Source organism: Oryctolagus cuniculus, chromosome 9 (genome assembly GCF_051225735.1).
Source record: "Oryctolagus cuniculus isolate XC-2025 breed Fujian yellow rabbit chromosome 9, ASM5122573v1, whole genome shotgun sequence".
In the NCBI taxonomy this organism is placed as follows: Eukaryota; Metazoa; Chordata; class Mammalia; order Lagomorpha; family Leporidae; genus Oryctolagus; species Oryctolagus cuniculus.
In genome coordinates, this window is record NC_142875.1 from 97,756,075 (window position 1) to 97,774,672 (window position 18,598).

The following is an 18,598-nucleotide window of genomic DNA, read 5'->3' on the forward strand; positions in this document are numbered from 1 at the left end:
TCTTCCTTTGCCCTCAGCCTTCTCTGAAATCATCTGGGACTCTCAAATCAAATGTAGTTTTCCACCGCGATTTTCCTACATCCAGACCTTGACACTGCAAGATCCATTCTGTGACCAAGAGTGGTTAGCAGGATCCAGCACTGAGCTGCCACATTTGCCAGGAGCCACTGTTGTCCCCCAGCTTCCCTGTTCAGAGGATCATCCGTAGTGTTTTAAGTCACAATTACTCCCTTATTTCCAGCCAAAAATATCTTAGCAGATGTAACCTTCTTCATGTATTTCTACACTGTTGGTCATTTAGTCCTATTCATTCTCTCCTCAATAATGCCAGTGGTAAATGTCCTTTCCTGTTACCACTACACTCAGAATTTCATTCCCATTACACTCAGTAATCCAGTCTTCTTCCTCCACTCTGTTCTACTTTGGCTACCAGTATCAGTTTTTTGTTTTTTGTTTTTTGTTTTTTTTAAGGTTTATTTACTTATTTGAAAGTCAGAGTTACACAGAGAGGAGAGGCAGATAGACAGAGGTCTTCCATCCAGTTGTTCACTCCCCAATTGGCCTCAACAGACAGAGCTGCACCAATCTGAAGCCAAGAGCTTCTTCCAGATCTCCCATGCAGGTGCAGGGGCCCAAGGCCGTGGGCCATTCTCCACTGCTTTCCCAGGCCAGAGCAGAGAGCTGAATCAGAAGTGGAGCAGCCGGGTCTTGAACCAGCACCCATATGGGATACTGGCACTGCACGTGGCGGCTTTACCCTCTATGCCACAGCGCCAGCCCCAGTATCAGTTTTAACCTAAATGCAATATCAACAATTCGTACTTCAAAACTGTTTTCCCACTGTCTGAAGCAAAAATTATTAATACCAGTGAGCCTGGCATCTATCTCTGGTATGGAATAAATATCTAGGTTTTGCACTAGTATCACCCCTTAATAGGCTAATTCCTCAGGGCAGTGGGGAAACAATAACTTTATCACACATTATGGAAACCTTAATAGTGATGACAATATCAAAAGGGAAGTTGACTCGGAGTTGAGATATTTCTCTTTTTTGCCTTTTTTAAAAAGTTCCAGGAAGCCAGCATTGTGGTACAGCAAGTTCAGCTGCAACTCAGGACACACCATCCCATATGGGATTGCCAGTGTGACTTCTGGGTGACTTTGCTTCCAATCCAGCTTTCTGCTAATATGTCTGGAAGGCAGCACCCAAGTACCTGGGCCCCTGCCACCCATGTAGGCAACCCAGATGGCAGATGAAGTTCCAGGCTCCTGGCTTTACTCCAGCCCAGGCCTTGCTTTAATGGTTATTTGGAAGAATGAATCAGTCGATGGAAGATCTCTCTCCCTGTCACTTCCTCTTACCCCGTAGCTCTGCCCTTCAAATAAACAAATTTATTTAAAAAATAAAAGTTCCACTTTTACTTTAAGAAGTTGTACATTACAGGGGCAGGCATTCGGTGCAGCAGTTAGGCCAGTGTTTGGACAACTGAATCCTAAGGGCCACCTGGGTTGTTGTTCAAGTCCCAGCTCTTCTGTCCATTCCAGCTTCCTGCTAATGTGTACCCTGGGAGGAAGGAGATGACAGCTCAAGTACTTGGGTTTCTGGCTTCTACCTGGCCCAGGCCTGGCTGTTGTGGACATTTTGGAGGAGTGAACTAGTGGATGATCTGTCTCTCTGCCTTTAAAATAAATGTTTCAAAAATTTGCTTAAAACATTGCGTATTTACATAAATCTAAGTACAGTCATGGGGAATGAAGACAGGCTCCAGAGTTGAGGGTTTTGAAAATACAGGTATACTCAACATCAGTTAAAGCACTAATAACACAAGAGGAATGAGAGAAGTCATTCAGAAGGGATAAAGATACTAACCCAAATGAATGCCAGTCTAAGGAGGGGTAAGAATCCAAAGGTAAACCTTCTAATTATGGTGACATGTGAAATTTCTCCCCAGTATTAGTGTTCCCTGAACAAAGAGCTCCAGAACATTGTTAGAAAAATTGTCACCCACACCTTAAAAGAATCCACAAACCACCTTTCAGGAAAAGAGGAGACACACAAGGAGAATGGGGGAGAGGAAGGATTTACTAAAGAAGATCTGTTAATTTAACACTTTCTGTCAAGCAAATCAACTGTCCTTAGAGCTATTGTTAACAGAAACAATGGACACTGGGGAAGGGGTTTCCATTAAAAGAAACTGACCAGGAGAAAACACCAGGGCAGTCAACAAGATTGCTTCACAGCCTTCTCAACAGTGAGAAGTTAGCCCATTCCCAGGGATTATTAATTAGTGGTTATTTAAAAGTTCTACACTGAAAACTGGAAGCAGTTAGTGTAATTGTGGCTCCTGGGCTTCCTGTATTTTCCCTTACTTTAGAGGTCATGGGGGTGGGGGGAGGGGCACAGAAGAACGCACATATCGTCTGTTGTGACAGCCATTCACACATTTAATTCAGGTGGCCACATGCCTCAGTGACACACTGCCAAGCCACACAGCAACTCCAGAAAACCCAACCTAGAGAAAAAGTGGTCTTAGTTCTTGAAGTATATGGACCGCAGCCTCAGCTAAAAGCTGACACTACAGTGTGAAACTTACAAGAAAAGAATATTGTAATGTTTAAACCTGCCAAACACCTTCCACAAGGGCCCTATAGATCAGGGACTTTAAACTGAGTAAAATACTATCTTCCATATATTTTACAGAAGCCACATTACATTTCACGGAGTCAAGTGGACAACTCAACACAAAACCAAGCATTATTCTGAGGGATCATTTGCCTCTAAAAGAGAGAGAGAAAGAGAGAAAGAAAGCTTTTGGCTGCAGATGTGACTGACTTTACACCAACTTATTTGCACAAATTCTGGGGTTTAACACCTTGATAGAGGCCAGAAATTCTACCCTTCCTCCACCAATGCCCTAAAACAAACCCTAGAGCATCAGGAGGTAAACACAAAAATGGAGTAGACGAATTAAGTGGTGGTAAGACCTTACTTAGTTTGCAGCCAGGACGATACGGAACAAAAAGTAAGGTGCTGAGCTGCCCAAGATGGAAAAGACAGACGTGGTGATGGACGCCTTGAGGGAAAGACTCTTCAAAACCTCAGAGAACACTTCCTTCAAGTCCTATCAGTGGCTTTCCTCTAAGCTCAAAGCCCTTCAGAGTCCACCAGACATTTAAGATACCATTACAATACCATTTCCTCATCAAACCAAAATGAAAAGCTATTTGAACCCATGAAATATTTAGACCTAATTGCCTAGATGCAAACTCAAACAGGAGAATTGTGAAAGACAGTCACAGCAGTTTCAAGAAGGCTCCTGTGTTCTAACTTGAAGATCTGGTGGAATAATGAACTTTATATATGTATGTTCCAAATACAGGCACACCCCAAACACACACTGAGGTCCCACTGAACTTTTGACCTGGTCATGGCTAACAACACCCCTCCCCACCCCCCACCTCCAGCCTCCAGGCATGCGTGCCCGCTATGGTCCACCCCTGCGCCATGCTCAAGAGATCTGTCAAGAAGAGCCTTGTGCCCTGACAAGCAACGGCAGCAGCTGAAGCCCGCCTGAGGCTGCAGCACAACAGCCTCCCATCCTCCCACAACAGCACCAGGCAGCCGGGCAGCCGAGCCCGACCTGAGGGAGGCCTTTCTTTATCAGACCCAGTCAGCTTCATTACTCCCTCCCTACTACCCACTAACGCTCTTCTTTCTTAAATGACTCACTAGAAAAGAAAAAAAATTAACAAAACATCTGTTTCCCACATTTCTGACATGTACAACTGCTGATGACATGGACATCTGGGAGCAACTTTAACTTCCTTCAATTTCTATAAACACAAATATTAAATGTTTGCATTTAAGAAAAAAAATCACTATCAAGAAGGACAAACTCATCTACCTCATCTACAAGCGTGCTACTGGCACCCAGAGGGTAGGTGCCAGGTATAGTGGCAAACATCATACAAAGCATGACAGATTGCCACAGCAAAGATTTATTCAGCCCCCAAATTATCAATAGGGCTGAGGTGGAGAAACCCTGAGTGTCTGCATTATTGTCAACACTCCTTTCTCAATCATGAGAATTGTTGAAAAAAAGACTGCCCAAGTTTTCCAATGTAAGTTGACTAACATCTGTTAGAGGCTGATGTAGTATTCAATGAAATATGAAAGCACGGGGAAGGGCACCAAAGCTATCTGAAAAGGCTGCAATGTCCAACAAAACGCCAGCCACAAGCTGGAGGCCTGAAGTGGATTTCAGTCCTAGTTCTAGGTATGAATGCTAAACGTAAGTAAAGAAACAAAAGCAGTAAACGGAAAACAACAAAATTCAAAACTTTCATCATCCAGAATTCTTCAAAATCTCCAAGTACAAAATTTTGGATCAGCCTGATGTCACAGAGATACTGAAAAGGCTAATTCTTCAAGCCTCAAAAGCTATTTCCAAGGTTACTTTTTGGAAGACAAGATTCCACAGAAAAAAAATCATGTAACCTACAAACACACTGAGTATGGATTTGCAGCTTTCACTAGATAGAAAATTAATCTGGAAGGCACAGAATTTAACCGTGTTCCTAAGAGATGTTCTCAATGACTTAATAGAGCCAGGCATGCTGACAAACACTGTTATAATTACAGAACTTTAAGAAATACCTAGGAATCAACAAGTCTCAAATTCCCATTTTAGGAATGGGTCATCTGAAACCCAAAGTGATCTATATACAAGATTGTTCCCTCTTGTAAATGACTTTAATCACAGAGACTGGCTCTCTAAGACCACATAGTTAGAAACTCCTCTCTGGCTCTGCCTACACACTTCATTTTTACCTAAACCCCTCTTTGCGCTGGCCACGCTGGGTATAACTGCCGGCCTGCCGTAGGTGCGCCTCATTCCAGATCCCTAACAACCAGACTCCAGCACTCAGCGGCTCCTGATCAAAGGGCAGAGGGTCGGTTGCAGTGAAAGCTGCCAAGTTGTATTTTAGGCTTTCCCAACTGTGTTCCAGAAAATTAAGCAAGACTGAATTTAACTTCCGTTGTAAAGCAAGCCAGATGCTAACACGGGCTGCCCTTCAGAGAGGAGAGAGTACTGCCTATTCTGCAATTGTGGAAGATCCCAATTGCACCCCTGACACTTCACACAGCAGGTAAAAAGAAGTCTCTTCCCTCTCAAAACGTTGGTATAAATAGAAAGGGGACTGGGCACTGGCTTTTGGAGTTATATGAGGACAGAACATTTTCCTCTTTGAGAATTTCAAACTGGATAGAGTTGTCCTCTGTAGCTCACACTCTGCTCTTGGGCTTTCCTCCACAGACAAGGAGCAGATCCTGAATCTTTAGAAGACAGTTTATCATCTGGCATCTCACAATAAATAGATTATATGACCAACTAATTTGTGGCTCATTTTAAATCACTCATGTCAGGACAGGCATTGTGGCATAGTGGGTTATACCATGGCCTGCAATGCTAACATCCCATATGGGTACCAGTTGGAGCCCTGGCTGATCCACTTCCAATCCAGCTCCCTGTAATGCTCCTGGAAAAGCAGAACAAGATGGTCCAAATGTTTGTGCCCCTGCCACCTACATAGGAGACCTGGAAGAAGTACCTGGCTCCTGGCTTCAGCCTGGCCCAGGCCTGGCTGTTGTGGCCATTTGGGGAATGAATCAGAGAATAGAAAAGCTCTGCCTGCCTCTGTCTCTGTCTCTCTAACTCTACCTTTCAAGTAAATACATAAATCTTTTTTTAAAAAAATTTGGGGGGCCAGCACTGTGGCATAGTAGGCTAAGCCGCTGCCTCCAGTGCTGACATCCCATATGGGCACCAGTTTCGGCTGCTCCTCTTCTGATCCAGCTCTCTGCTAATGGCCTGAGAAAGCAGTGGAAGATGGCCCAAGTAATTGGGCCCTTGCACCAGAGTGGGAGACTGGAAAAAGCTCCTGGTCTTGAATCGTCTAAGCTCAGGCCACTGTAGCCATTTGGAAGCGAATTGGCGGACAGAAGATCTGTCTCTGTCTCTCCTTCTCTCTGTTAACTCAAATAAATAAATAAATATCATTTTAAAAAATTACAGTAAAAAAACAAATGCATGAACTTCTTGCTCTGCACTTAGTTCAATGTAAGTTTTAAGAAGCAGGTATCTGGGGCAGGCACCCTGGCTCACTCGGTTAATCCTCCACCTTGTGGCGACAGCATCCCATATGGGCTCTGGGTTCTAGTCCCAATGGCTCCTCTTCCAGTCCAGCTCTCTGCTGTGGCCCGGGAGGGCAGTGGAGAATGGCCCAAGTGCTTGGGCTCCTGCACCCGAGTGGGAGACCAGGAAGAAGCACCTGGCAGCGCCAGCCGTAGTGGCGATTTGGGTGAACCAACGGAAGGAAGACCTTTCTCTCTATCTATATCTCTACCAGTCAAATAAATAAACAAACAAACAAACAAAAAAGCAGCAGCAGCAAACATCTAATACAACTGTAAAAATACTGGTTAGGATTCCCATGGACCCTATCAGAGTACCGGGGTTCAATGTCCAGTTCCAGCTCCTGATCCCAGCTTCCTGTTAGTGCAGACCCTAGCAGGTAGCCCCATCATGGTGGGCATTTGGGGAGTAAACCAGCAATGGGCGCTCTTTCTCCCTCCCTCTCAAATAGTAAGTGAAATTTAATGAAGAAAACAGAGGCTCTTCTGTACCCTCCAACAAGTAACAAAAATAGGCTTGTACTGTGGAACTCAGACACTACTTATAGGTCTCAGCCTCCATTTTAAATAATAAAAACCACATAAAAAGCAAGCTGATATAGCAGCAACAGCACAGATTTTGGTATCAAAGACACAAAGATCTAGGTGAGAGTCCCTGTGCACGCTACTTAGCCTCTCTAAACTTCCAGTTTCCTCCAGAGTAACCTCACATCATGGTAATGGTTAAGGACCACTAAGGATAGAAACTAACATTTTGAAAATATACAAAATACTATACAAAAGTCATTTATCATTTTGTTACTTTTCCCTGTCCAAGGTCATAAAGTCAGTGGCATTTTAAATACAAGTTTGCTAACTAACTCCTACTCCAGTGCACCTTGAATGGTGAATTCCCTCATCAGGACCAACTTCTTCATCTAGCAGCTGATCTCTTCCAAAAAAAAAAAAAAAAAATCGATGAAAGCCAAAAATAAAGTGCTAAGAAGTACACACAATACATCACAAAATCTTCTACAGCCAATTCCAGGCCATCAGGTTCAAGATTTGCTAATATGATGGATGTACATATAAATTTCTCACAATGATGTGGACTACCTCTTTTGATTTTTAACTAAATACATGCCTTGATGCTCCTGAGTAAGAGACTGGATCCAAGGAAGTACCAACAGCAGAATTCCAGAATCTGAGCACTGCCCCCTGACGATCATGTGATCAGGTAAGAGACTTACCACAACAGGAAAGAGACACAAGGAAAGCAAAAGAGCAAGCAGTGGGAAGCAGGAATGGTGGAAATGATAGATTATTTTGATCATTCTGCTATTAAACAAACCATTCAAATACTTTCACATGATCATTTCCAAATAGCTACCTAGAGGCCCTCGCTAGTCCTATATCCATCATAATTAACACCCAACCAGATTGCTGAAAAGCATTCTTCCCTAACCTGGCTAGGGAAAAACCCAGTAGTAAATCTTAGGGGGAGGTTAATTAACCATTCTTTGTTTCCTCAAAGCTGGCCAAAATTAAGCCAACCTAACCAACTAAAACATTAAACAATTATAAAATACTTGACTTAAATGAAGTAGAGTATAACTGCTGGTTCTGAAATATTAACAGATAATCTTCTGAGGTAAAGGAAGCCAACTGTGAATTTGATAAGCACACAATAGGTGCTTAATGATGCTAAGTACTGAGTAGTGAATATTGTTTAGCTATACTTCAATCTCCTCATCTGAAAAATAACCTATGGCACAAATACATTGTGAGCATATCTGGTAATTTTGAAATATATTAACAGCTTTTATCCCTGAGTGGCAGGATACAATGTTAACAACTTTTACCCTGAAGTGGTGCTTATGGGTGACTTTAATTCTTATATATATTTTCCTGTAATCTTCTTTGACATAATGTGTATGTATTCATTTTAAAACCAGAAATTGAGTAACTTCAAGCATTATAACCATATACGCATGATGATTACAGACCCTTCATATTTGTGGGGGGCCCTTACTGGAAGACAGCAACATACAAATCCTTACACATTTCCTAAAGCCAACAAATCAAGCATACTGACTGTTTTGCCAAGCAAAAACACTTTTTTGCATGTAAAAATAAAAATATCCTTGCTCTGGGGTCCAGTTCTCTGAATGGCATGTCTTGACCTCTTGCAGATCTGCAGCGTGAATCCTCCAGGCCCCTTCACCTATCTGAGAGATTGCCAAGTCCTTGAGGATCCTACTTCCTAATTTTCTATAGATCCATGGGTTCACCCTGCTGGTCAAGGGTAAAATGAGATTTTTCCCACTGTTAAAAACTAGTTGTCCAGAAAATAACAGATACCCAACTTCTATCTGGTACTATTCATAATTTGTAGCTCTTAAAGTTATAGCAAATTAAGATTGTACAGCCTGCCTGCCTCTGCACATGGTCTATCAGGTACAACTCAGCATTAGAGCTGTTTTTTCTTTTGGTAAGGGACTTTCACTGCATCATAAAGTTTAACCAAGAAACTATTTCTAAAACAGTTAAATCTTTAAAGTCACCTAGAAAAAAGAAGTTTATATTTAGAAAAATCAAAATTTTAAGTTTTTTCAGTAAATTCTCAACTGTCAATGAGTCAAAACTTCTTAAAAGTCTAGAAAAAGTTAATTTTAAAATTTTCAATTTTTGATAATACCAACAATCTGAAGTGAAAACTTACACTAGTCATATCAAAACACATCCAACATGAAAAGTTATACAAGATCTATGGGGTGAAGGGGGGGGCTTAGTACTATTTGTTATCTATTTACTGATCAAGTCCAAATAAATTGAGGGGTTCCTAAAATATGAACATGATAGAACCCAAATATTCACATACATTTCTAGTAGCAAGTATTTTAAGCGAAGAATCAAAATAAAGAAAATCACTTCAAACAGCCCTAATTCTTCACCAATGAGTTTTCATTTCTGTTATTCAGATAAACCTGACCTCTAATCAGCTTACATTTCCTTTAGGAATCAAACCACCTAACACTTAGAAACTACAGTTTTACTTCTGAGAAGGGAGACAAGTTTGTTTTGATTTGTTTTCTTATAGGATACGCTAGATATGCCGTACGTACTTAAGGGGGGAAAAATGAGTTGCCTCTACTTTTCCATCAAGAAAATGGGAATATATGGATTTCAAAGGACGACTTTTTTCCACAGTATTTTAAACTTGTAATCCCAGCCATCACCTCAACTTTACTAGCCTGCAACTTAGAAAAACGTCTAGGGGGAAGGTTGACCAGCACCCAAGATGGCACTGTCACAAATAACACCTCCCACAGCAGCCACCATTTTGAGCAGCAGGATATATTCACGCTACTCACGATTTTACACCAACTAAAAGAAAACGCAGGGCATCAAAGTCGTTGTTAAGCATCTTAACTTTCAGGATTCCCAAATCTTTTCATTTCCATGGTCTGCTTCTCTTCTTTAGTCACTATAACCTGCTGTCTCGTGAAAATGTTTATTACAAACACTCCGCCTGTTAAAATCACGTTCAAACTTTGAAAGCAAACGCTGTGGTGTAGGGTGCACTGCCTAAGTTATTCCATCTTCCTAAAAACTGGAGAAGCCTATGATTTAATCGCCTTGTTTTAATCAGCTCAAGCAACTGGCATTCGCCAAAGCCTGCCAGTGGCCCTACTTTATCAGTCCACATTCCTCTTCACTCCTTCATCCCAACCCCTTTGATCTTTTTTATTTTACCGATTTCATTAACGCTCTAAGGGCAAGTTCCCACACTTCATTTCTGTGAGAAGCAAATGATATTTCAAGACAACACGACCGAATCTAACAATATAAAAGTGAGGCAGAGAATTTCCGAGCAAACGAACGAAAACCAACCGGAAAATGGCAGAAAGTAAGATAAGTGGGGGTGGGGAGGCAAAAAAACATGGATGGGCTCCTCCAAAAGAGTGACCCTAATTTTGATTACTCCACGGACGAACCCTCTGGCAGAACTGGAAACAAAAACCGGCACACAGTTCCCATTTACCTTTGTCCAAAGGCAAAAGGTGGTAAGTCACCACACACAACCTGCCAACCAACCCATCAACCATTTCGCCCCCCCTTCCCAAAAAAATAAAAATAATAAATAATAAATAAAAGGAAGGAGGATGCTGCCGGAGCTGGCTGCTCGCCGTGGCCGTCGTGTGCCTTCCGGTCCGCACACTCCCGCCACCATCCCTGCCACCCGGACCCTCCAGTTTTAGTTCCTTATCACAAAGCCCCAGTGTGAAAGCACCTTCGGCCCGGCCGAAAAGCCATCCCTTCCCTCCACGCTCGCCCGGGGGCATAATGGTGGCGAGGCCAACTCAAAGAGTTCCCGAGCTGCCGGAATAAAGAGGGCTGAGCGGCGCGAGGGGGAAAGGGGGCTGCCGGAGAATAACGGGAGTCCCAAAGTTTCCCTCCGCAGCCGCCGGCGAGGACTCGGCGCCCTGCAGACGCCCCCGCGGGGAGCGCCCCCCGAGATCGGGCCCCCACCTCCGCCGCTCCGAAGTTCGCCCGAGCGGCCCCGAGAGTCGCTCGAGTGCGGTTGCCCCTCCACGCGCCCGGCCGAGCCGGCCGAGCCCTCTCCCTCCCCCACCGGCCCCGGCCGCCGCCCAGCCCCGGGTCCGACCTAAACCCAGCGCCGGCGCCCCCCGTGCGGCCGCCGCACCGCGTCCCCGCCCGGGGCAGCTGGCTCGGCGCTTCAATGGCCCCGGCAAGGGAGCGCGCGCTCGCTCCCCACCAGCCGCCTTCCGAGAAGTCCCGGGAGAACCGCCCGGTCCCGCTCCTACAAAAGCGCTCCCTCGGCCGCCTCCCTCGCGCTGGCCGCCCGCCTCGCCCCTGCCAGGAGCCGCGGCTCGGCAGTGTGGCCGCCCGAACGAACGTCCCGAGCCCGGCGCCCAGCGCCCGGCGCAGAGCCCGAGCGGCCCCGCCCGCCGCCTGCCCTTCCACCCCGCGCGCCCGCACCTCCGCGTCCTCCTCCCGGCTTCGGACTCCCGGCCAAAGTCGCTCCGGCCCCAGCACCCTCCTGCCCCGGGCGCCCCGAGAGGACACAGGGAGAAAGGGGAGCGGCGTGCGCCGCCTCGCTCGCCCGCCCCGCGCGGCCGCCGCTCACCTCGATCTCGAAGTCCGGCAGGCGGAACGCGGTGCGAAAGAGCGAGCAGAAGTGCGCGATGGCCGGGACTTCCCACCAGGAGCGGAGCTCGCCCAGCCCGGCCGCGCCGCCCTCCTCTGGGCACATCTCCCGGCCGCGGCGGCGGTGGCGGCGACCCCGAGCTCGACGCGCGCCTCGGCGGCCCCCACGCTGCCGGCGCGCAGCTCGCTCGCCTCGGACTCCCGCCGCGGCGCAGCGCCTCAGCGCCTCAGCGCCTCAGCTCCTCTGGCGGGGGCGGCGGCGGCGCGGCGCGGCGGCGGCGGCGGCTGCTACTCCCGCGGCGGCCGCTGCTCGGCGTGAGCATGGGCCGAGGGCGGGCGGGGGCGGCGGGGCGGCGGGGCGGGGGCCCGAGTTACTGAGGCGGCTGCGGCTCCGGCAGCCGACCCGGTCCGCGCGCTCGCCCCATCCTGCGGCTGCGGCTGCGGCCGCCCCCCGTCCCATACAATATAATCGACTCTCGGCCGGGGAAAACAGATGGGGCTGGGGGCGGGGGCCGGGGCCGAACAGAGGGCCGGGGGGGAGGGGCCGCCCACGAGGAGGGGGCGGGGCTGCCGCTCACCACAACAACAACCCCCGCCCCCGCTCCCCACCCCCAGCCGGGACAGCTGCATTGGAGCCGGAGGGGGAGGGGCGGGGAATCGGGCCCCCGAGGGAGAGGAGTGGTGTGCCTTGAGGGGAGCAGGGTGCGTCCCCCCAAAACTGCTGAGAACCGCACTTCGCTTCTCAGGTGTTGGGCACGGCGGAGTTTAATGACTTGCGAGGGAGGACAATAAGGGTCTCTTCTGCCCCCCCCACCTGGCCTTAGTGGTCGCGTCCTTTTTAAAGGGCCCGCTGGGTGGTGCTTTCGACAGGGGCTAGATCCAGAAAACGTGCACGTGTGGGAGTTGAGTTATTATGGTGTTGAAGGGAGCGCAGGAGAGGGACTGGGTGTCTACGCTAGAAATACGAGGTCTAGAGAGATGGAAGTGGCTTCCACCTGTGCCTTAGCGCTTTTATTCCACGCGAGAACGGTGCTTGAAGACGCTCGAAAGTGGCTCTTTGCTCCAACGAAGAGGGTGGTGGGGCTGGTTAGGCTGGAACCGAGTAGGATGGAGGCTGGAGTGCGGCGGGAAGGGTGGGGTAGGGGGAGGCACCAATCAGCAGCCAAGCGAGCAGAGGACAACCCCCCCCCCCAGCCCCCAGGGAATGGACACGTGTGACCTCCCAGAAGAAGTCGCGCTTGGAGCCCTGCGACTGACCGCGGCCTGGAAGAGCGCGCACAATGTATTAGGACGTGGGTTGGGGGCGGGGAAGAGGATGGGAGTAAGAGCTAGGGTTTGGGGTCTGCGGGGGGGTGCAGACCTGCTAGTCGGGCTGAAGGGCAGGGCTCCGGCTGCAGCCGGCCCAGGTGTGTGCTTTAGAAATGCTAACTGCTTCAGGACGTTGGAATTTACCCGAAGGAAAAAAAAAATCACCTCAACCGCCGGCTGGAAGTTTAGAAAAACTACCTTGAGTGCCCAGATACTTGCTTGGGTCTTTGGCGCTCCCTAGTCTCGGAGGGCCTCAGCTGGGCTGCCCCCACAGGCGCGCTCGCTGAGCGACAGGCACAACGCCGTGACTGCCTCAGACATCTGCTACCTGTGAGCTGTGTGGACAGTGGCCAGCGCGTGAGGAGCCCCGCGGCTGCCGAGCCCGACTTCGGGGTGGTCTGCGTGTTCCCCTCTACCCCCACCCCCCCTCTTTATTCTGATCATTTTCATCATCTCAGATATTTACATATTTAAAAATTCTCAAAGAAAATGTACCAGTGTGTTCGCGTATTCAAGGATCTCACATCGTTTCCTAACATCTCTCTCCCTCTCTAGGCAGAGAAACCGCTTAAAAGTTTGTTCTTTCATTACTTGGAACTCCTTGATGTTTTAAAATGCATCCTCAAATTCTACCGTGTGTTTTAATCTTTGTTTAAAAAAAAAAAAATGAAGGGACATCTAAATCCTCCCAGGGAGTAGAGGCTGCGTTTTTGGATGTTGGTGAAGCACAGCTACTCTGGAGAGATGTGGGAAGGGCGTCTGGCCGCTGTGGCATTCATCCCGATTTAGATGCTTCCCGGACTTCCGTCACTCGATCTTCTCCTCAACTGTGACTGCTGTTCTTCACGTGTTTCTGACTGTTCTTCCCCGCTCCTGGTTTTTTCTGGTTGTCCATGTGTCTCCTCCGACCAGCCTCGCGCGGGCTTACCTGGCCTCTGGGCTGGCGCTGCTAGCCAGGCTAGTCGTCACAGTGCCTCGGAGGTTAACAATACCGGGAGGCAGAAGGCGAGAAGCCTGGTCACTCTAGTTAACTGCAGCCACCCACACCCACCACTCCCCGTGGGAAGCCTGCGCCATTGTCCTTATCCTTCCTCCCCAGGTCCTGGAGATCAACAAAGCTGTCCTGGACCTGCAGGTGCCCCCTGGTGGTGGCCAGAAGTTTGTCTCCCGGTCTCGAGCCCTCGGCAGGATTTGCCTGGCAGTCTCGTGGTGTTCGTCTGGTCAGTACTTCACACCTATCTCCCTACATCATTCTCTGACTCTGAAACAGGCTCCATAGTTTTCGCCTGATTCCTCCCTGGCAGGCTCACTCCTCACCACCCTGCTCTTTGCCTAGCGCCTGGGACTTTCCTAGCCCCAGGAGCTGAGGTTTAAAGTATACTGGGTCTGGCTGTACCTCTGTATCTGAGGGCCCTGGGTTTCAGCTCCAGCTAGAACCTCATGTCTCATGAGATGGTCTCATGTCTCGGACCCTTTGGAATTGATACCCTGAATCTTTAATTTTAGCTTCCCCCCCCCCCAACATTTGAGAGACAAAGAGAGGGCATTCCTATCCACTGGCGGAAGTCAAGGACCTGAAAGTCAGTCAAGGTCAGTGCCAGGAACCCGACTACTTGAGCCATTGCCTGCTGCCTCCCAGGGTGCACCTTAGCCAGGAGCTGGAGACAGCAACCAGGGCTGGCAGTTGAAACCAGATACTCTGATGTGGGCCATGGGTGTCCTAGCCACTAGACCAAACATTGCCTCAATGCTTTGAACATTTGTCTCACCATTCCCCTTGGACTTAACTGCCTCAGATCAATTTCCTGGACTCATTTTCAGCCTAGTCTAGAATCTACATGAATCTGCATGAAGGTAGTCTAGAATCTACATGAATGAAGCTACATGATTGACCCTTGTAGTAGGAGGTTGGACACTTGCTCTCCTTCCTTTCTCCCTTTGAGTCCTCGTAGTAGTGCCTGCTTGGCTGCTTCTAGCTTGGCCCGTTCTTTTGCCTTCTAAACACTAGTTAAATCTCCTTCCTTAGAAACACATACAGCTTCTGCCTTTTTTCCTTCCCTCTCTCTCTTTTTGAGCCAGTATAGTAAACTCAGATGACCTTGAACTACCTAGAAAATCTTTCAGGTTCTCTATAACCGTCAGTTGCATATCCTCTTCTAATTAACTGTTTTCCATTAAGAAAAAAAACACACACACACACACACACACAACAATTAGTTTGGCTTTTTTGTTTTGCTTTTAAAGTTGCAAAAATATACTTCCCATGCAAAATGTGAAGTAATTCCAGCTATTGCCAGATTTATATAGATTCCTGGAAGATGAGTTGCAAAAACTAGCTACCTTTTTATAACATTGTTTCTTTGGGAAATGCCTTGGGAGTTCCACAAGATCAACTGAAAAACTTGTAGCCTGGTTGATTTGAACTTTGGAAGAGATGAGACAAACAGAAATGGCTTCTTCCTTCACCACTGCTAACCGAGACTAGAACCCAAATCTTCTAACCACTCATACAGTTGTCTGTCTATAGTTTTTCACTTCTTTTTAAGTGTGCTTTCTCTCCCTTAACCTGCCAACTAGATGTGTATACTCCTTATTTCAGTCCCAGGTTCAAACTGGAGCTAGAACAGAGTATAACTGCTGGGTTAGCACTTGTTTAATATCTACAACGAAGTCCAGGTGCCTCACAAATTCTTAGCACCCCTTCAAACCTATCCCTGCTTTTCCCATTAGGGAGTGATGTTCCATAATGTCACTGTTCCCAAAGAGGGCTATCAGGCTGACTTAGAACTTTAGAAAGTGAATGAAGATTAGTAGTCAGGAAATTTTGGTTTTCTCTAAGAAAAGGCTTTCTCTGTACCTCATCTGTGATAGGAAGGGCTCGAATTAAATGATGCCTAAATTCTATCCTTTTGTCTTTAAAATAAAGCCAGGGTGGAGATCTTCCCTCTACTGGTTTTCTCTCCAAACGCTGCAACAGCCTGGGCCAGGCCAAAGCTGGGAGCCTGGAACTCAATCTGGATCTCCCACATGGGTGGCAGGGCCCAAGCCCTGCTGGAGTCAGGAGCCAGAACCCAAAGCCAGGCGCTCGCTCACTCACTCGCTCCATCTTCACTGCTACACAAGAGCTGGCCCTGCAGGTGTTCTCATGCTTTCTAGAAACACCCTGACTGTGGCGCCCTCCCTCCGAGTGTTCTTACTAAGGCAGTACAGTGCCTGTGAGTCACTTATCAAGTACTCCCTTAGGCCACCTGGCTTTCATTTATTTTGAAGTTTACTTAAACTATTTACTATAATTCAAGTTCGTCTTGTCTTCTTCACTACATTGGACTTTTCTGGGGTGGATCCTCCCTGGTTTGTACCATTAAATGATTAATTTGATTATGCACTGATAATTTAAGTCATGGCACAAAATCAAAAGAAATTCAGAACTTCTTTAAATGTCTGGGGTGGGACTTTCCTTCACTCCTCCCATGACATTCTACTTTTTCCCTCATGGAACTCATTCACTCTCCCAGCCTTGTAAGTCATGCCTTTCTCAGTATTTTGTATCCCTTGTTGGAGTCCCTAGATTTGAGTCCCAGCTCCAGTGTCAGTTCGGCTTTGTGCTGATGTATACTTGGGGAGGTAGGAGATGGTGGCTCAAGTACCTGAAGACCTGCCACCCATGTGGGGGACCCAAATGGAATTCCCAGCTCCTGCCTTCAGCTTGGTCCAGTCCAGCTGCTATTGGCATTTGGAGCAAGAACCAGCAGTTGGAAAATCTCTTTCTATTTTTCATATAAATAAATATAAAAATTTTTAAATATTCTTTTTTAAAGATTAATCTTTATTTATTTGAAAGGCAGAGTTACAGAGAAAGAGAGAGAGAGGGAGGGAGAGACAGAGAGAGATCATCCATCCACTGGTTCACTTCCCAAATGGCTACAATGGCTGGAGCTGCGCAAATCCAAAGCCAAGAGCCAGGAACATCTTCCAAGTCTCCCATGTGGGTGCAGGGAAGGAGCTGGGCCATCTTCTACTGCTTTTCCAGGCCATGGCAGAAAGTTGGATCGGAAGTAGGGCAGCTGGAACTCGAACCAGTGCCCAGATGGGATGCCGGCACTGCAGGCAGTGGCTTTACCCCCTAAGCCACAGTGCCAGCCCCAGGAACAGCTACATTTCAGTGCTGAATTCATTCCAAATGGTTAATATAAGGTCACCACAAAACACACCAAACACTGCAGTTAGAGGAAAGGTTTATTGTAGGGTGAGTCAGCCCAATGGGCCAGGGTGGGGTGGGGGGTGAGAGAGAAAAAGAGAGGAAGAAAAGAGAGGGAGGAGGAACAGGTCCTGTTAAGTCTTGTTGGGGGGACAGAGGGCAGGCAGGGAAGTAGGAGCAGCAAATCCCATTAAGATGGGGGTGGAGCTGACAACGGTGGTTGGGCCAAGTGTCACCTGGCTTCCAGCAGTGGGGGGGGGGAGCTAGAGCCTAGGATGGTATACAGGGTGTAGATCGCACCACAAATAAGACAGTGCCATTTTACTAACAGTTAGTAGCTACCATACTCCTATTAGACAGTGTAGGTCTATAGTAACCAAAATGACCAGTACTCACTTTGTCCTGATAATTACTGGTTCTTGACCTCTCTTCCCTTTGTTTATTTTAATTATTTAAAATATTTATTTACCTATTTATTTGAATGGTAGAGTAACAGAGAAAGAGGGAGAGACAGATCCCAATATTTGCTGGTTCACTCCCCAAATGCCTGGACCAGGCTGAAGTCAGGGTCCAGGAACTCCATCTACATCTCCCATTCTCCCACATCCAGGGCAGAAACCGGAGTATTTGAGTCATCATGTGTTGCTCCTGGGTGGGTTAGCAGGAAACTGGATCAGAAATACAGAAAGGACTCAGTCCCAGGCACTCTGATATGGCTGTAGACATCCGAAGTGGGAGCTTAACTAACTGTGCTACAATACCTACATTTACAAATGTTTTGTTTTGTTTCGTTTTTTAATATTTTCATCTGCATTTATTTTGCTATAACTAAAGTGAAAATTTTTCTCCTGGGTTTTGTTTTTTTTTTTTTTTTCATTTGAAAGTTAGAGTTATACAGAGAGAGAGAGAGAGGTCTTCCATCTGCTGGTTCACTCCCCAATTGACCTCAGTGGCTGGAGCTGCACCAATCTGAAGCCAGGAACCAGGAGCTTCTTCCAGGTCTCCCATGTGGGTGCAGAGGCCCAAGGACTTGGGCCATCTTCTTTTTTCTTTTTTCTTTCCTTTTCTTTCTTTCTTTCTTTCTTTCTTGACAGGCAGAGTTAGAGAGAGAAAGGTCTTCCTTTTTCCATTGGTTTACCCCCCAAATGGCTGCTACAGCTGGCGCGCTGCGCTGATCCAAAGCCAGGAGCCAGGTGCTTCTCCTGTTCTCCTATACGGGTGCAGGGCCCAAGCACTTGGGCCATCCTTCACTGCCTTTCCAGGCCACAGCAGAGAGCTGGACTGGAAGAGAAGCAACTGGGACAGAATCCAGTGCCCCAACCAGGAATAAAACCCGGGGTGCCAGTGCCACAGGCAGCATATTAGCCAAGTGAGAGGCAGCGCCGGCCATTGGGCCATCTTCTTACTGCTTTCCCAGGCCACAGCAGAGAGCTGGATCGGAAGAGGAGCAGCCGGGACTCGAACCGGCGCCCAAATGGGATGACAGCGCTTCAGGCCAGAGAATTAATCCACTGCAACACAGTGCCAGCTCCAAATGTTTTAACTGTATTTGAAAGGCAGAGATATAGAACAGAGACTGACAGAAACTCTCATCAGCTGGTTCACTCCACAAGTGACCACAAGGGGCTAGGCCAGGCCAAAGTCCAGAGCCCAGAATTCAATCCAGTTCTGCTATGTGGCAGACCTAATTCAATACTTGATCAATTAGGCAGGAACCTAATTAAATACTTGATCCATCACTGCTG

General features: G+C 47.5%; 1 protein-coding gene and 1 long non-coding RNA gene across 9 annotated transcripts in view; one reads left to right on the top strand and one right to left on the bottom strand.

Moving 5' to 3' along the window:
* CECR2 (CECR2 histone acetyl-lysine reader) overlaps positions 1-11,648 on the bottom strand; it is a 142,304-nt gene extending 130,656 nt beyond the window's left edge. For 4 of the 5 annotated variants that reach the window (XM_051850088.3, XM_051850087.3, XM_089304425.1 and 1 more), the window contains exon 1: positions 11,328-11,648. In XM_051850088.3, coding sequence (XP_051706048.2) covers positions 11,328-11,453 — 126 coding nt within the window. In that variant the 5' untranslated portion in view covers positions 11,454-11,648. Of the gene's footprint in view, positions 1-11,179 lie in introns of all 5 variants that reach the window. The other variant, XM_051850090.3, reaches the window with a different exon arrangement.
* The window catches only part of LOC103349017 (uncharacterized), a 43,451-nt gene continuing 36,382 nt past the window's right edge, over positions 11,530-18,598 (top strand). For 2 of the 4 annotated variants that reach the window (XR_016213423.1, XR_016213422.1), the window contains exons 1-2: positions 12,412-12,629; positions 13,755-13,875. This is a non-coding gene — a long non-coding RNA (uncharacterized LOC103349017). Of the gene's footprint in view, positions 11,663-12,411; positions 12,630-13,277; positions 13,876-18,598 lie in introns of those variants that run through there. The other 2 variants (XR_016213425.1, XR_011378949.2) reach the window with 2 other exon arrangements.